This window comes from Dendropsophus ebraccatus, chromosome 2, assembly GCF_027789765.1.
Source record: "Dendropsophus ebraccatus isolate aDenEbr1 chromosome 2, aDenEbr1.pat, whole genome shotgun sequence".
In the NCBI taxonomy this organism is placed as follows: Eukaryota; Metazoa; Chordata; class Amphibia; order Anura; family Hylidae; genus Dendropsophus; species Dendropsophus ebraccatus.
Window position 1 is genome coordinate 98,250,779 of NC_091455.1, and position 18,378 is coordinate 98,269,156.

The 18,378-nt window shown below is 44.3% G+C and overlaps 1 protein-coding gene across 1 annotated transcript; it reads left to right on the forward strand.

Moving 5' to 3' along the window:
• The first annotated feature begins 223 nt into the window (after positions 1-223).
• On the forward strand, positions 224-12,081 carry RBM22 (RNA binding motif protein 22). Its single transcript, XM_069960194.1, has 11 exons — positions 224-354; positions 2,989-3,042; positions 4,207-4,236; positions 4,918-5,050; positions 5,521-5,621; positions 5,771-5,943; positions 6,208-6,408; positions 6,515-6,679; positions 7,148-7,236; positions 7,748-7,870; positions 11,704-12,081. Exons 1-11 carry the CDS (start codon positions 301-303, stop codon positions 11,829-11,831), a joined length of 1,251 nt encoding a protein of 416 aa, XP_069816295.1. The 5' UTR covers positions 224-300; the 3' UTR covers positions 11,832-12,081.
• The last annotated feature ends 6,297 nt before the right edge of the window (positions 12,082-18,378 follow it).

The window sequence follows — 18,378 nt, forward strand, 5'->3', positions numbered from 1 at the left end:
CAAGTAAATATGTGTGAACATAGCCTAATAGTCCACCTCCTGTACCTCCGGGGATGACTGCTGCCGGTACAGATACACATAATACATCTACTTGGCTGGATCTCCACGCCTGTCGCCTTTCGGTGCAGTTCACAAAGTGTGTATATACACCTGCGAACCACCAGGAGGCGCCCGTACACTTCAACCATCAGCGCGCAGCTGCGATGAACACACGTGGCGCATGCGCGCGAGCGGGTACTGCTCGCGCTTGCTCAGTACAAGGCAGGTCGGAGAGGCAGACGGGGTCTCGGTTGAATCAGAATGGCGACGTCGTTGGGATCAAATACTTATAACCGGCAGAACTGGGAGGACGCGGTGAGTGACCGGGGCGGTGGTGACTGTGATGCGCGGCTTTTGTAGCGATGTGGAGCAGACGGGGACGGCCGGAGCATGAGAGGCCGGAGTAGGCCGGGGCGCTCCCCCTGTACCGCGCCGACAACATGTCTGCTTCCGGCCGCTTCGTGTATTGTGTCGTGTACCGCTCTGTGTGTATGGCCTCCACATAGCCATCCCTCTGGTGTCAGGGAAGCTACAACTCCCGTCATCCCTCTGACTGCCAGTCATAATGGGAGTTGTAGTTCTCCTGTGTGTGTGGTGGCTTCATATGTGACCAGGAGTCCAGGCTGGCTATAGTATGGCCCAGCACCCCCTATATATGTCCCAGAGAGACTATTAGGGACTATTCACACGGCCGCTGCACTACACAACGGCCATCACAGAGCACTACATTAAAGATGGCCGTCTATGCCGCAAATTAAAAAGTGTTTATTTTTTGCGGCACTGACCGCCGTCTGGTACACGCGTATGGAAGTGTGAACAGGGCTACTGAAATCTATTGGCCCTATGTTCTGTCCGTAACTATGAAGTGGTGGTGGAGACGGCACTGCTGCGCTGGTGGTGCTCGTGGTGGGATGGCGTCCCAGACGTAATGTAGAAGAAAGTCCCGACACTTCACCAATTCAAATATAAGCTTATTTATTAGGTGCAAAGCATCACACAATATAGGACGCGTTTCGGCATATTGCTAATATATTGTGTGATGCTTTGCACATAATAAATAAGCTTATATTTGAATTGGTGAAGTGCCGGGACTGTCCGTAACTATGGACGGGGCCTTACACCCCGGTGTGAGCGCAGCCTCATAGGGATTTTACAGGCAAAACGTACTGATGCCCTATCCACAAGCTAAGGCTACATTCACACGTCAGTATTTTTCATAGAACTGGAAATACTGAATCCCTGACAACACATTAATTTCAGTGGGTCTATTCGTACATCCAGCAAATTTGCGGATCTGCAATCCGTGACTGGAAAAGTAGGACATGTAATACGGTCCGTGATTACAGAACAGACACCCCTATAGAAGTCTATGGAGAGTGCAAAATTTGCAGAGAGTACCTTTCACTCCTCAAAACCATCTGTATCACGGATCTGTTTTTTTAGGACATCACCGAGCTCCTCCTGACTGATAGAAATGACTGTAAAATGGCCCCTAGACGACCATGTGGCCTTTTTGGGGGGTTTGGTCAACTAATGACATCACTTTTGCCATTCCCTCTTTTTTTTTTTCTTCACTACATAATTTTTGTGGATCCGCAAAAAAAGAGGATCCAGATTTTCATCCTTGAAAACAAACAATGTGTGAATGTAGCCTAAGTCATCAGTCACTGATCTGCAGGGTGCTGACATCCTGAACTAATCAGCTGCTCGGTGCCATGCTACACAGTGAATAAAACTAGCAGTGGTGATGTGTAACTGCAGCTCAGCTCATGTTCAAGTGAATAGGAGCTGCAGTTACACGTCACCACCACTACGCAATGAATGGAGATAAACTCTGTTCACTGTATAGTGCGGCACTGAACAGCTTATCTGCACAGGTGCCTGGTGTTCTCAGTTTACTATATTTTGCCCGAATAGGGTAGCTTTCACGCTGCGAGTTTGCACTGCGGATCCTGTACTGTGAAGCTGCGTGTATGGGCAGAGATCTCAATGAGAGATCAAAGTGTATATACTAGAAGTCCCCAGGGGGGCTTCTAGTATATGTGTAAAAAAAAAAAAAGTTTTGTTAATAGTAAAAAGCCCCCTCCCCCAATAAAAGTCTGAATCACCCCCCTTTTCCCAGGTTTTAAATAAAAGTAAACAAATAAATAAATAAATAAACATGTTTGCTATCGCCGCGTGCGTAATCCCGAGAACTATTAATCACATTCCTGATCTCGTACGGTAAACGGCGTCAGCGCAAAAAATTCCCAAAGTGCAAAATTGCGCATTTTTGGTCGTATCAAATCCAGAAAAAATGTAATAAAAAGCGATCAAAAAGTCGTATATGCGCAATCAAGGTACCGATAGAAAGAACACATCATGGCGCAAAAAATGACACCTGACACAGCCCCATAGACCAAAGGATAAAAGTGCTATAAGCCTGGGAATGGAGCGATTTTAAGGAACGTATATTTGTTAACAATGGTTTGAATTTTTTATAGGCCATCAGATACAATATAAGTTATACATGTTATATATCGTTTTAATCGTAACGACTTGAGGAACATGCATAACAAGTCAGTTTTACCCCAGGGCGAATGGCGCAAAAACACAGTTCCCCCAAATAAAAGAAATGCGTTTTTTTTTTTTTTTCAATTTCACCACACTTTGAATTTTTTTCTGGTTTCGTAGTGTACTGTATGCAAAAAATAAGGGCTCATGTGGGTCTCTAGGTGGAAAAATGCAAGTGCTATGGCCTTTTAAACACAAGGAGGAAAAACCAAAAACGCAAAAACGAAAATGGGCCCCGTCCTTAAGGGGTTAATAGCTGATCACAGCTAAGTCTCCCACCAACCAGACATGTAACATGACATATGGGAATAATATAGATGTCTTAGAATGCCATTATACACCAGCCTGCTCTGTGTCCACAATAATGTAATGATGTTTTTCTATATATCTTTTAAGGATTTCCCAATTCTTTGTCAGACGTGTCTGGGAGAAAATCCTTATATCAGAATGGTAAGTGAAATAGAGGTAAATTCTTATAAGGGTGTATATGCACAGGTAATATCCACAGTGGTTTTATAGAGTTTACAGATCTCATCCATGTGGTGTGAAAAGTAACTTGCAGTGTGGATTTGTAAATTCTCAGAATAAGCATACCATAGGTTTACTGTAGATTTTTCAAGTCTGTGCCAGCATGTAGTGGCCCCCAAAGCGCCGGTACCACTTGTAGAATTCCTCACACCATGTCCAGTTCAGGGGTCAGCTTTTCTCCTGGTGCCAGTATTTGAAGAAAAACTATTTTTAATGCTGCGGGTGGGGAGTCAATCTGACGTGGCCTCCATCCAGCCCAGGGGTGTGCTGAAAGTGAAGGGAGGAGGGAAGAAACCCTCCACAGGCCTAGGACACAGTTCTAGGCTACACCAGATTGACTCCTCACCCACTGTGAGCAGGGAAAAAAAAAAACAGTTGTCTTCAAAATACTGGCACCAGAGGAAAGGCTGACCCCCGAACCAGACACGGCATGAGGACCTCTACAACGCAGTCACATACTGGTACATACTGGTTTGCTTTAAGTTCAGTAGAGAAGTAAAAACATACATTTGTATGCCTGGCATACAGTAGGGCTAAATGTTAATCCACTGCATGAATCTTATATATGACCTTGGATGTAGTTGCGGTAGCCGGAGTAAAAACATCCATATCGGTTGCAGACTACATGCATAGAACTGGATGATGAGGCAAAAACACAGATTTATATCTGAGGAGATGGTTTTATCCTTTGCAAAACAAATGTGAAAGTAACCATTCATTCCATCGGAACAAGCTTATCTGTGGAGATCCGCCGTGTGTAGTGTGCCTTGTACATTTTACCTCTATTCTCGTCATTAGTGGAGGTTCCAGGGCTTGGATCCCCTCTAATCTAGTCACAGAATGACTTCTGTAATGTCTATTAACATACATTACAATAGACACATAAGGGGAGGCTCAGTATCATTGGCAATATGTAACTGTGCCATGGCGAGGGCTTGAGCACATCTGTAGTTACCCATGCAGCTATTGGTGGCAGCAGAGCGGCTGTGGTTCTCCTGCTGCCACTTAATGTAAAAAAAAAAAAAAAAGTATTTGCCAAGATAACAAAAGGTGTGTTAAACATAAGTATTGTGTTTTTTTTTTCAGACCAAAGAAAAATATGGCAAAGAATGCAAGGTGAGATAAATGATGTTATATCATAGGATTTAACAGGCTGGTCAGCGTTACTTCCTATGTCCACTGCTTGTTTGTTCTATCAGTGATAATCATTAAAGAAGCCTGTTAGTGAATCGGTGAGGTTTAAGGGTCCTTTTACACACTGATTTTTGAAGCCAAAGCCAGGAACAGACTATAAACAGAGAACGGGTAATAGAGGAAAGATTGGGATTTTTCCTCTTTTCAAATCCATTCCTGGCTTTGGCCCAAATAGTCTGTCAGATATCTGTGTGTGTTAAAGGACCCAAATACAGAGGTTTACTAAATAATCACAGATGTCATATATAACGGCTTCCTCTCTGCAGTGTATTAGTATATTGTGTTCTGTTAAAGATATAAATGTTCTTAATGTGTTGGGTGAGATGATATCGTCCTTACCTGACTATGGTATTTTTGCTCCTTTGACTGTTTTCAGTGCCTTGTCTGACTGTGTGTGTCATTGATGTCATGGTTAAGTGCTCTGTACAGATCTGCACTTTGCCCTCTGGTATGATTACACCTGTGGTTAGAGTTCAGTCCTTTGACTGGGGAGCTCCCTAATTCTCTTGGCTGTACAGAGTGTGAGGCATGTATCTGACCCTGGTGCCCGAGGTTACTTCTATCACAAACATTTAATCCTTCTTTGTAACCTTAAATCTTCAGATATGTGCACGTCCCTTTACAGTATTTAGATGGTGTCCAGGGGTGCGGATGCGCTTTAAGAAAACAGAAGTATGTCAAACTTGTAGCAAGCTAAAAAATGTCTGCCAGACCTGCCTTCTTGACCTGGAGTATGGTAGGTAACATTTTGGATGCTTGTAGAAAACTTCTATCACAATGGTGCTCATGCTTCAGGATGCATAGGCATCTGTCCCATGCCCAGAAAGTTCCATGCATGAGCCCTAGGCCACTAACACAGAACTCGCCAGGGGACAGATACCCTTTGAAGCTAGCTGACATGGCATGCATGGGTTGTCTGTCGTCCTGACTCCTATTTCTTCTCTGCTATGGCTTCTGTCACATAAGAGAAACTGACATCCTGTCTTCACACTAGATCTTGTAATTTCTGGCTCTCAGACTTGGGATCACATGACCCACTCAATACCACAATACATGGGCAAATACATCTAAGTGCTCACAGTGGGATTTAAGTATATAAACATACTCGCCTGCCACCATTCTGAGACACAGATGTCTGCTCTACAGTAAACCAATTATTGTTCCCTTTATATCTTATTTATTTACTATGTTTTTATTCCTATTTAGGGCTTCCAATTCAAGTGCGCGATGCAGGGATTTCCTTTAAGGATGATATGCCTAGATCGGATGTAAATAAAGAATACTACACACAGAACATGGAGAGAGAAGTAGGTGTCAATAAACTTAAATGTGCATATACACACCTCTTTCTTAAGGTGTGTGTGTTTTTTTTTTTTTTGTTTTTGTGTTTTTTTTTTTTTTTTACAGCTTTTTTTTTATGTCTCTTTTTTTATGTCTCTTTTTTTTAAATCTAAAGATCTCAAATTCTGATGGAACAAGGCCGGTTGGAGGTTTAGGAAAAGCTGCATCCAGCAGTGATATGCTTCTAAAGTTGGCCCGTACCACTCCATACTACAAACGTAACCGTCCCCACATTTGCTCTTTCTGGGTAAAGGGAGAGTGTAAAAGAGGAGAGGAATGCCCATACAGGTGATGAATACAAATGCACAGTTTTCTGGAAGCTATTGGCTAGCATAGCTGTATATGCATTATATTTCTTTGAAATTACATTGTCTATTTTATAATACAGCTGTATATATTATGTATACTAGCGGCACTTGGGTGGTTTTTCTTAGACTGCATTTAAATATAAAAGCATTTCACTGTTTTCTAGGTTCTTGCACTGTTCACTGGCAGCATATGCATAAATTGGTATTCACTGTATTTTACTTTTCAACCTTTTTATTTTCATAGACACGAGAAACCTACAGATCCTGATGACCCTCTTGCGGATCAGAATATCAAAGACCGTTACTATGGCATCAATGACCCTGTAGCTGACAAGCTCTTAAAAAGGGCTTCAACAATGCCACGTTTGGACCCTCCAGAGGACAAAACCATTACTACTCTATATGTGGGAGGGCTGGGTGACAATATCAGCGAATCAGAGCTTAGGTGTGTGTGTGTTTTCCCCTAGTAATTAGTGTGCATTTATCTGAGAAAACATATAGATAAAACATATTCGGTTTACTTTTTTTTTTTTCCCCCTCCTTTTCCACAGAAATCACTTTTACCAGTTTGGTGAAATACGAACAATTACGGTAGTTCAGCGTCAACAGTGCGCCTTCATTCAGTTTGCCACGAGACAGTCGGCAGAAATGGCAGCAGAGAAATCTTTTAACAAGCTAATTGTTAATGGTCGCCGCCTCAATGTCAAGTGGGGAAGGTGAGCTTTCATTGTGTGTGTGTGTGTGTGTGTGTGTGTGTGTGTGTGTGTGTGTGTGTGTGTAATATATATCTATAAAATATAATATAAAGAGAGCGTGCTCTAAAAAAAAAATGGTCTAGCTGTTGAGTGTATATATAGCTATAGTTTGCCAAATTAATGTGTTTGCAAAAATAAGTTAGCAAGCCCTGAAAGTTTAACTATTAGTTGAGATCTACGGGTGTTTTTGTTTTTTTTTGTGGCCGGTTCACAGACATTTTTTTGGTCCAGTAGAATTTTTGGCTCCAAAATGTAATTATTTTATGCAAATGCCGACCGGAATGTACATAAAATGGATGTGTTTCGGTGCCAAAATGACGGCAGTCCAAAAAAACGGCTGCAAAAGGGCCAAAAAAAAAGTGTGAACATAGCCTTAATATAACTTTTTGCATGACTGAAGCCAAGTTGTTTTTCTATATTTATTTACAGGTCTCAGGCAGCAAGAGGGAAAGAAAGAGAGCGCGAAGGTGTTACTGATTCTGGATTAAAACTTGAACCTGTTCCCGGATTACCTGGAGGTATGTTTGATTTTAAAAACAATGCCACAATGTTGCCCAGTTCATTACTTAGAGGGCCCATCTGGGAAATCCTTCATACTGTTAAAGGGAATGTTTCTTCAGAATATGATCTGTTTAATCAAGTTTTTATGCTAAACATATTTCTGATTTTACATTATGCTATCTATATTATAATATTGTCACCACCATTCCATATTCTGGTGAATATGGAATGCTGTGTTAACATAAGAGGCATAAGACACATGCATACTTACACAATTTGTAGTGATATGTAGGAGGTGTTAGGAACTTTAAGAACAATTGTTCTTGTATGCATTTTTACAGAATGTTGTGCTTTGAAACAAATTAACATTCAGGCACCAATGAGTATATACTCTAGTGCTTGGTTGCATTTTAAAAATGTGCCTGGTGTCTAAAACCACTACACAGCAGTTTTAGTTTTAAAGTTTTTCTAGTTACATACTATGTGGTGTTTTGGCTAAGGTAGTAACTTTCTTTTCTTTTATTTAAGCTTTGCCACCTCCACCTACAGAAGAAGAGTCCTCTGCAAACTATTTTAACCTTCCTCCAAATGGGTCACCTGCTTTGGTTAACATTGCTTTGCCACCACCTGGGTTAACTGCTCCACCACCAGGTATTTGATATTTTATTTTTAATAGAAGGGGTTTTTTTTAGTCTTCCAAATATTTATAAAAAGTAAAATATGCAGCTGTCCCATGGTACGATGTCCAAATGATTCCAGATGAATGGTCAGGTCTATTGCGGGATTGACAAGTGTAATCGGTTGCTTTTGATAATAGTCGCAGAAGGCTATAACCACACAGATTTATAGAAAAAAAATAAGATATTTAATACAGAAAACAGTACTTAGCTGCAGTAACAGATGGTACAGGTGCATAGTTGTTTCATCCACAATGAAATGGGGAGCCCCATTGTATATTATGTGCTAATATACGCCCATTTCCCTTGATGACCACCAGAGTTCTGGGCACCTTCCTTCTATGGTTCCAGCTGAGGTTGACTAGAAGCTACATACCCCCGACCTTTATATTAGGTTTGGGTGGGGGTTATGTGCTTCTAGAAATGTCTATGTAGACACTGATGACCATGAAAGGAAGTTTCCCCGGCCTTGTACATATTTGTTAAGCACAATGGGTACACGGTTCACAATTACAGCCACAGGGTCTGACAACAACAGTAACAAACTAAACCAACCCCACCTACACAGCCAGCTAAGATATTAAAGAAGTCTGGAAAAAAATTTTGAGTATTGTATCGCCTCCCAAAAGTTATACAAATCCCCAATATACAATTACGGGTAATTCTTATAAAGTGTTCTTTTCCCTGCACTTACTACTGCATCAAGGCTTCACTTCCTGGATAAAATGGTGATGTCACGACCCGACTCCCAGAGCTGTGCGGGCCGTGGGTGCTGGAGAGGATGATGGCAGAGGGATGCTCAGTGTGCCCCTGCCATCATTCTCTCCAGCAGCCACAGCCCGCACAGCTTTGGGAGTCGGGTCATGACATCACCATTTTATCCAGGAAATGAAGCCTTGATGCAGTAGTAAGTGCAGGGAAAAAACACTTTGGGGGAGATTTATCAAACATGGTGTAAAGTGAAACTGGCTCAGATTCCACCTATCCTTTTCCAAAGAGTCTGTAAGGAATGAAAAGTGGAGTCTGGTTGCTAGGGGCAACTGAGCTAGTTTCACTTTACACAATGTTTGATAAGTCTCCCCCTTTAAGTGCATCACAGGGCTCCAGATGGCGACCAAAATGGTCGCCAATGCGACTGATATTTTGCAAATGGCGCCCAGATTTATTAATCTGGGCGCCATTTGCGACTGGCCCCGGCGGCGGCGCGCTGTCTCTTTAAGTATCCCCGGCTGATGCGCGGCTGCCGGGGGTGTCCCATCCTATCCCCGGCAGAGCGGCGCATCAGTGAGCTGCCTGGGGCCCTGACTTCCGGCACAGGAAGCGCGCGTCAGAGACGCTTCCTGTGTCAGAAGTCACAGCCCCGGCGTACAGGGAGCTCACTGATGCGCCGCGCTGCCGGGGATAGGACGGGACACCCCCGGCAGCCGCGCATCAGCCGGGTACAGCGTCCGAAGAAGAAGAGGATCGCCGGGGGAGCGGGTTGTCAGGTGAGTTTGTGTGTTTGTTTTTTTTAAATACTGCTTAGCATAGAGGAAAGGGGGGGGCATCTATAATGGGGGGAAGAGAAGGGGGGGCATCTATAATGGGGGGGAAGAGAAGGGGGGGCATCTATAATGGGGGGAAGAGAAGGGGGGGCATCTATAATGGGGGGAAGAGAAGGGGGGGCATCTATAATGGGGGGAGAAGAGTGCCATCTATAATGGGGGGAAGAAAAGGGGGGGCATCTATAATGGGGGGAGAAGAGGGGCCATCTATAATGGGGGGAAGAGAAGGGGGGGCATCTATAATGGGGGGAGAAGAGGGGCCATCTATAATGGGGGGAAGAGAAGGGGGGGCATCTATAATGGGGAGGAGGAGGGGGCATCTATAATGGGGGGGAAGGGGGGGCATCTATAATGGGGGGGAAGGGGGGGCATCTATAATGGGGAGGAGGAGGGGGCATCTATAATGGGGGGGAAGGGGGGGCATCTATAATGGGGAGGAGGAGGGGGCATCTATAATGGGGGGGAAGAGGGGGCATCTATAATGGGGGTAGAGGGGGTATCTATAAGGGGGGGAGAAGAGGGGGCATCTATAATGGGGGGGAGGAGGGGGAATCTATAATGGGGGTAGAGGGGGTCATCTATAAGGGGAGGGGCCATCTATAAGTGTAGGGCAAAATGGCTGCAGACACTGGGAGATAGATATATGCACAATTATTATCAGGGCCCCTCAGGTGTCTGTATTGTAGGGGGTCACTTGCATTAGTCACTAGGTGAGAGATATATCTATCTATATACACATCTTGTGGGGGGTCACTATGGCTGCAGTCATAAGTCTAGCTCAGTATGTATAGACTGTTGCAAGCTTTTAAAGGGAACCTGTCACCCCCGGTGCCGGGGTGACAGGCTCCCAACCCCCCGTTAGAACCCCCTATACTCACCTCATCCCGCCGGGTCCCGCTTCTGGAGGTGGTCAGGTCACGGAGATCTCAGCCGCTGCAGCCCGGCGCGCACACTGAGAGATGAGTCCAACACTCATAGAGAATGACGGAGCGCTGGACTCTCCCGTCATTCTCTATGAGCATTGGACTCATCTCTCAGCGCACGCCGGGCTGCAGCGGCTGAGATCTCCGTGACCCGGCCATCTTCAGAAGCGGGACCCGGCGCAATGAGGTGAGTATAGGGGGCTCTAACGGGGGGTTGGGAGCCTGTCACCCCGTCACCGGGGGTGACAGGTTCCCTTTAAGTTCAAGTTCAGAAGAGTAAGCCTCATTAAAAGGCTAGCCAAGTGAGGCTGAAGTACTGAGTCAGACTGTATATGGTTGTCAAGTTGCAAGTTTCCATGTTGAACATTTTCAAACTAAGAAAAGAAAGGATCTAAAGGAGGAGGAGGCTGCCGTGGCCTCTGCACACAGTAAGTCCCATTTAACATAACATTAATTTTACATGGTTTAAAATGTTGGCGACCAAATATTCTATTTGGCGCCTAAATTTTTCAGGTTAGGAGCCAATGGCTCCCAGGTAAATTTTTTAGTCTGGAGCCCTGCATCAGTATAAGGTACTGCTAATGCCTTTATAGGCACATTTCTGATTATTGGCTCCCTATTATGTCACAGCCAATTTAAAGAGGTATTTCAGGAAAAATTAGCTTTTCCCCAATCTACAGGATAGGAAAAAATTAGGAGATTGCGGGGGGGGGGTGTCTGACCTCTGTAAGGAATAGAGCTGCGGGTACGGTGCGTGACCCCCGGCTCTATTCATTCCTATGGAGCTGACGGAAAGAACAGAGTACAGCTCTCTTCTGGCATACTCGCCTCTTTCAGTCACGCCGTAGGAATGAATCTGTGTAAAATAGATTACTATATCTCACGGTTAGTTGAGGGTGGAGATTATCTGAGGACCACATCGGGTTAGGGCCATATTACATCACACTATTTCCTGTTGGCCAATAATCATTTGGTGTAACAGGTCCTGTGAAAAGGCACTGATCAGCACTGTAGCCTGTATAGTAGGGCAGCATTTACATGTTCCGTACAGAACACAGACGTGGAAGGCCTGTACTGAGTCTGTCCCCCGCACATCAGCATCTCTGATATGCTGACTCCGGTACAGGCCTTCCACGTCTGTGTTCTGTGGAAATGTGGCCTGCTACTGCCAGTGATAAAGTATAATCAGGGACATGTATAAGAGAAAAAGTATCCGCTATGTTCAATCCATGTTAGTATGCACTGGGTCTTGTATTTGGTGGTGTTGGGAACCATTCATAATTGGGGTTATGAATACATCATAAGTCTTCTTTTTTTTTTTTTTTTTCCCCCCCTCCCAGGATTTAGTCCACACATGTTTCCTCCGATGGCTCCACCTCCATTCCTCCGTGCACCTGGTCATATTCACTACCCTTCACAAGATCCCCAGCGCATGGGAGCACATACGGGCAAGCCAAGCAATGCATGAGGATATTCATAACTATAAAGAAATGGCCACTAATAAATCAGTGGTAAATACTCCAGAAGCGTGAACAGAGACTACTTGTAATCTTGTAGCTGCCATAGAGGGTTGTGGCCGCCAAATGTACAGCAGCCTACAGATCCCTCTAGTAACAATGGAATGAGGACACTTGCATAGAATATACTTGCTTTTAAATGTATGTTTTTTTTCAAAGTGGTCAAAAGAGAAGAGAAAAAAAATCACGTCTTTTGAAAAACTTTTACTTGTTTGGTTGTCTTTTTTCCCCCCCCCCCCCCTTGTTTTTGTAAATAAATTTTTTAAATTTTAGAATTTTTTTTTTTTTGTTTAAATGGAAACTGACTTTCCTATCCATTTCTTTCTGGGGATATGTGGAGTGTTAAAGGGGTTATCCAGCGCTACAAAAACATGGCCACTTTTCCCCCTACTGTTGTCTCCAGTTCAGGTGCAGTTTGCAATTAAGCTCCATTTACTTCAATGGAACTGAGTTTCAAAACCCCACTCAATCTGGAGACAACAGTAGAGGGAAAGTGGCCATGTTTTTGTAGTGCTGGATAACCCCTTTAACGGGAACCTGTCAGTCGGGATGCCGTGGCGGAGCCTGCCCGGATCCAGCAGCAGAACTCCAAGGGATGGTTATGTGGAAATGCTATGCTGGGCTCCCCCCGGTTGTCGGGCGGGCTCTGCCACGCCATCCCGACTGACAGGTTCCCTTTAAATTATACTTTTAGACAGCTGACTTAAAATGTTCTCTCTTAGGCTATGTTCCCACAATGTAAAAAAAAACACATATAACAGTCGTTTTGTCATGTGGGAACTTAGCCTTAAAGGGGAACTCCAGGTAGAGGTTAAAAAAAAATGAAACTTCTGCAGAAGGATAACGCATTACTTGCATATCTATCCCAGTTTTAAAACTACCAAAAATCCATTTGTTTTGGGGGGTTTTGTTTTTTCCTGGTTGAGCAGTTCCCAGATCGCAGTACTGGTTTCAGAATGCAATGCTTTCCCTCGGCTGTCCATCACAGTCCACAGTCCTTGCAGCACCTGCTTCTAGCCGGTCAGAGATGGTGAATCAGTCAGGGGATTGGGTTATCCAGCCAAGCCTCCAGTGACATCACACCCTGCCCCCTGTCTGCATCATCAGCCTGTGCTCAGCAAACACACACAATGTGAGACAGAGGCATGGGATATTTGTCAGGAGACAATGTGAATTGGCACAGAGACTATTTTTCTTCACTTCCTGTATTTCTATCAGCTACCAGTGTGGCAGAACTGCACAGATACAGTAATACATTGTATAGACACATCTATATAACTTTTAATGTACTTTTAATAGAGTTCTCCTTCAAAGCTATTTTATTGAATGTTAAATTCCTTTAACCCCTTAGCAACATATATACAGCGCAGTAATTGAAGAGTTGAGGGGTATTCTCATCTCAAGATTATTGTCTAAGTTGTAGGTTACACTTTTTGTTTGTGGCTGGGAGTGTTGCATACTGGGGGTCATGTAGAGCAGTGCTTCTCAATTCCAGTCCTCAGGCCTCACCAACAGGTCATGTTTTGAGGATATCCCATACAAAGGAAACCTGTGATAATACCTGATGCACTGAGTATAATTATATCACCTGTGAAATACTAAGGAAATCCTCAAAACATGACCTGGCACTTGTAGCTTCACATGACAGCTTTATAGCCCTAATAAGAGCTTCAACAGTGCAGTTTACTCTCAGCAGAGCTTACCAGAGACTGCTAATTAGAAGCATCAACCAAGTGGGAAAAGCACGGCAAGAAACAAGGAAGTGTCAGCTGTCTCAGACACAGCTTAAGAAGGGGAGAATAACCCCTTGAAGAAGGCTGTAGTACTTGTGCGGTGCTGCGATGGCACAGATTTACCAATGTTTGGCACATCTTCACCACTTAATCCGGTCCAGTCAATGCAGACTTTGGCATCTTAAGTGGTTTACAGAATGACAGTGCTCCCTTTGTTGCATATCTCAGTTCCCTGTGCAGAGTTAGTACTGATGCTGCATAGTATTGAGCAGACCTGTCCAACTTCTGCAACCGGAAGGGAATCAAAAGCCAAGAAGTTGGGAGACTGTTCCTGAATAGCTTCACAGGTCTGTTCAACACTATTGATGTATAATCACTAAAAATGAGCCATGGGTTTGTCTTCTCAGTGGGCCTGCTAGAATCTAAGACAGGGCCTAACAAGCATAATATACTACAGTAAAGATATTTAACAGAAGCAGTGATTGCATTTTTAGGTTTGCTAGTGATACAGGGAAAAAAGGCAAAAAAACATTTGATGGCTATACTATATGTCACTGTCGGTTGTTTGTTTTTTTACAGAAATGAATAGTCCAGGCCATTTTAAGAGACTTTGTAATTTGGATTATTAGCCAAATATGCCATTATCTGCATTCAAAAAGACTTTTCCCAGGCCCTCCTCCTCTCCTTTCTCTCATCCACTGCTCATTATCAGGAAATCTCGACTCTTTTACATCAGATGTGCCCTGTGTAATCTATGGAGAGGGGAGAAGGGAGGTAGTCGGCAGCACAGAACAAAGGATTACACAGCGGGAGCTGTGTGAAAGAAGGTATTTAGCGGTCAGAGGAGAGAGCCGATGATGAAGCTGTAAATAACTCTTTGTTGTCCTGTTTTGGTGCCTCATCTCCCTCCACCCCTCCCCTCTCCATAGAGAACCATGAAGACGGGGGAGAGCTTCAAATTACTTTTTCATGATAAAAATGCATTTTTCGGCTAATAAACCCAATTACAAAGTTTCTTAAAATTGCCTGTACTATTCATTTCTGAAAAAAAAATTCTTAAACGACAGTGACACTTTAAGATCTTCAAAAGCTTCCAAAGCTTATTGCGCTATCTACAATATGTAGGTAGTGAATGGAGCGAGATGCACAGCCACTACTAAATGTATGGTGTAAGGCTATGTGCACACTGAGGAAAAGGTGAGGAATTTAGCTTGAAATTCCTCCCGTAAAATATGTACAGAGCAAAGTCCCATTGTGTTCAATGGGTTTTCTGTTCTGTTGTTCACACTGCAGAATTTCCGAGCAGAATTATCTGCTGTAGATCTGCTAGAGGAATCCTATAGAAGTCAATGGGGGGCTTAAATTCTGCTTGAATTCTGCCTCAAAACTTTCTGCTTTAATTCCTCGAGAATTGCTCAGTGTGCATATACCCTAAGGCTGGGTTCACACTATGTATATTTGAGGCTGTATTTGTGAGGCTGTATAGCAACCAAAACCAGGAGTGGATTGAAAACACAGAAAGGCTCTGTTCACATAATGTTGTAATTGAGTGGATGGCCATCATTTAATGGCAAATATTTGCTGTTATTTTAAAACAACGGCTGTGGTATTGAAATAATGGCCGTTATTTACTGTTATATGGTGGCCATCCACTCAATTTCAACATTGTGTGAACAGATCCTTTCTGTGTTTTCAATCCACTCCTGGTTTTGGTTGCTATGAGGACCTGACTTGAGGACCAAATACTGCCTGAAATGTACATAGTGTGAACCCAGCCTAAGGGTGTGCAGAGCCATGTAAACAACATAGACACCACAGTGTTTGGCTGGGAAAACTCATGCCATACAACTCCTGGTGCGCTGTTTTTACTGGCAGATGGAGAGTGGAAAACTGAAGTTATTGAGTCAGCATAGTGAGGAAAATTGTACTAAGTTTAAATGAAGTCCTGACCCCTAAGCGACAGACCTAAATTAATAAGCAATGAGACAAAAAATGAATAAATTACTGAATACAGGCTATAAAGACAGGACATACCTCTAACACACTGGGAGGGATTCATCAACCCTGCACCCAGCTGGTATGCACAAAAATGTGACTACTTGCTGATGTAAGTCCTGCTCGACAGATGATTGGGGGGGCTGGCAAGGCATGGAGGGGAAAATCTTAGAGCTGGCGTACATTTCTAATGCCCCTATTCCACAGGTCGTTTAGAGGAGCAAACGAGCGCTCTCAGCGCTCGTTTGCTCCTCGTTCCCCGCTCGCTGCAGCCAGCGGGTGAGTGCGGGAGGGGGCAGCGGGAGGGCTGCCCGGGGGATCGCTGATCGTCCGGGCAGCCCATAGGGTATAGCAGCGTCTGCTGCCGATGCTCCTATTCAACGGAGCGACAGCAGCAGATCGCTGCTATATCAGTCGCTTGTTTTTCAACATGTTGAAAAACAAGCGACTGCAACGATCAGCCGACATGAACGATGTCGGCTGATCGTTGCACTCTATTCCACCGGACGATTATCGTCCATAGCGGCCGAATACGAACACAACAGCTTCAGATTCCCCAGATCTACTGTGAGTCATGTGCCTTTCAATAAATGTGGTATGGAAAATGGGTGCAGGGATTGAGGTAAGATCAGCCTACAGATATGGATGCTTGCTCATCTGCTGACCGCTGGCTTTATTACACAGGGAGATATCTGCCTGATTTGGTGTACTAGGGCTCGAAGAATGATACAAATGTTAGATGAGTTGTAAGGGCTAATGCACACATCCACACAGCATCATAATTATGATAATGGGAGCTCCAAAACTGTTTGAAAGTTTACATTAGAGTACTGACACAGCCATGCGGCTGTGTCAGTACTAGTGCAAAATTTCAAACAGTACAAGAGCTCCTGACATCATCATTAAAGAGGTTGTCGACAAAAAAAATTCTTTCAAAACAACTAGTGCCAGAGATTTGTAATTTACTTTTATTGAAAAATCTAAAATCTTCCAGTACTTATCAGCTGCTGTATGTTCTGGAGGAAGTGGTGTTTTATTTCCAGTCTGGCGAGGTTTTCTATGGGCGTATGTTACTGCTCTGGACAGTTCCTGACATGGACAGAGCTGGCAGCAGTGAGCAGTTTCAGACTGGAAAGAATACATCCATGCATGGATATGTGCATTAGCCCTTAGGGTGCGTTCACACCTACAGGATCTGCAGCAGATTTGATGCTGTGTTCAGTTATTTAAATGAAATCTGCTGCAGAAAATCAGCTGCAGATCAGTTGGGCCAGATGCTTTAGGACAATGGCTAATATTGTATAGATGGCTTCTGTTCAGAGGATGGAAGCTTCTAGAGATCATCTCTCATACGCCAGGCAGTCAAGTGTAGGCCAGTTGGGTCTTGTGAAGGAACCCCTCCTAAAGCAGCAGATCTGCTCTGTAGGTAATAGGATATGTTCACACTGAGGAATTGAAGAGGAGAGTTTTCTGTTTGAACTTTCCTCTTCTTCAGCTCTGTTGGAATAGGTGTGGATTTCATGCGGAAAGCAGAAGTTCAAAGCTCCAGTGACTTCTATGGGATTTCTCTAGCAAAATCGCCACCAACCATGTGAATTCTTTGGGCTGAAAGCGGATCCACAGCGTGTGAAAAACAGGGCGGAAATCCTATTGAACACAATGTGACAATGTGCTGTACATATTTTACAGGCGGAATTTCAAGCGGAATATGTGTAAAATTAAGTGCGGATTCAGCTTGAAATTCCTTGCCTACTGCTCAGTGTGAACATACTCTTACCCATGTGGTAAGTGAGCATTGATCAGCACCCGTTTACCAAGCCTTTTCCACGGCTCAGTAATCATGGGGGCAGGTCTGCACAGACATTGTTGGCAATGTCCATGCAGCCCCTTTAAGGAGGTGCTCTGGCTTCATATATAGAAAATAATAAGGATGCTATGTTAGCAGTACAGTGTAACTAAAAAACTGCATGTGTTCTCTTGCTGTGCTGCACTGTGTAAGAGCGGCCTACAGGCAGACCAAATGCATTGCTAGGGCCTGATTTACTTATCTGAGGAAAACATCTGACTTCAATAAATCTAAAGCGTGTCCCAATACCAACACTGGAGAGCAAGCTGCGGCCACACTGCTGGTTGCAGTTTGTCTCCCCAAGATCAATAGGGTTGGAGGCTGAGGTGCACAATTCTGTGGCCTTCTCTTCTGGTCAGGATGCCGCCGCAGAAAATAGAAGAGAGTCTGCAGGAATCAGAGTTGTAGAGACCAATCATATGTACTGCCCGACCGGTAAGTACTGCGCCTGGCAGCATGTAACTGGGTCCTGCAGGTTTGTGACCCACTGTCCCTTCCCACCACACCTGCGCAATTCTAGCCCAAATTATGACTCAAAAATCGCCTCATCCTACCCTGCTGCCTATGTGCACTTCACTGCTTCTGTGGCAAGGAAAGTTATTAGCGTTAGAGGAGGGGAATAGTCCCAACCTTCCAGGGGGCACCATCATTACACACCATTACCGCTCCTTCAGGGCGCCTGTAACTATACCTTTCTAGTAAGCCTGCAACTACCCTTCTGTTTCCCAAACTGTTGCAAAACTACAATTCCCATCATGCCCGGATAGCCACAGGACGGCGAATACGGAATAACAGAGCGCCAGGTCACGTGTACAAGCCACGCCTCCCGCTTCTACCACACGCTGCCTCCCCGCCGGACAGCCACGTCCGCTTCCCCTTAGAGCCGGAAAGGGCGGGTCACCTCACTCTCCCTACTGCCCGCCC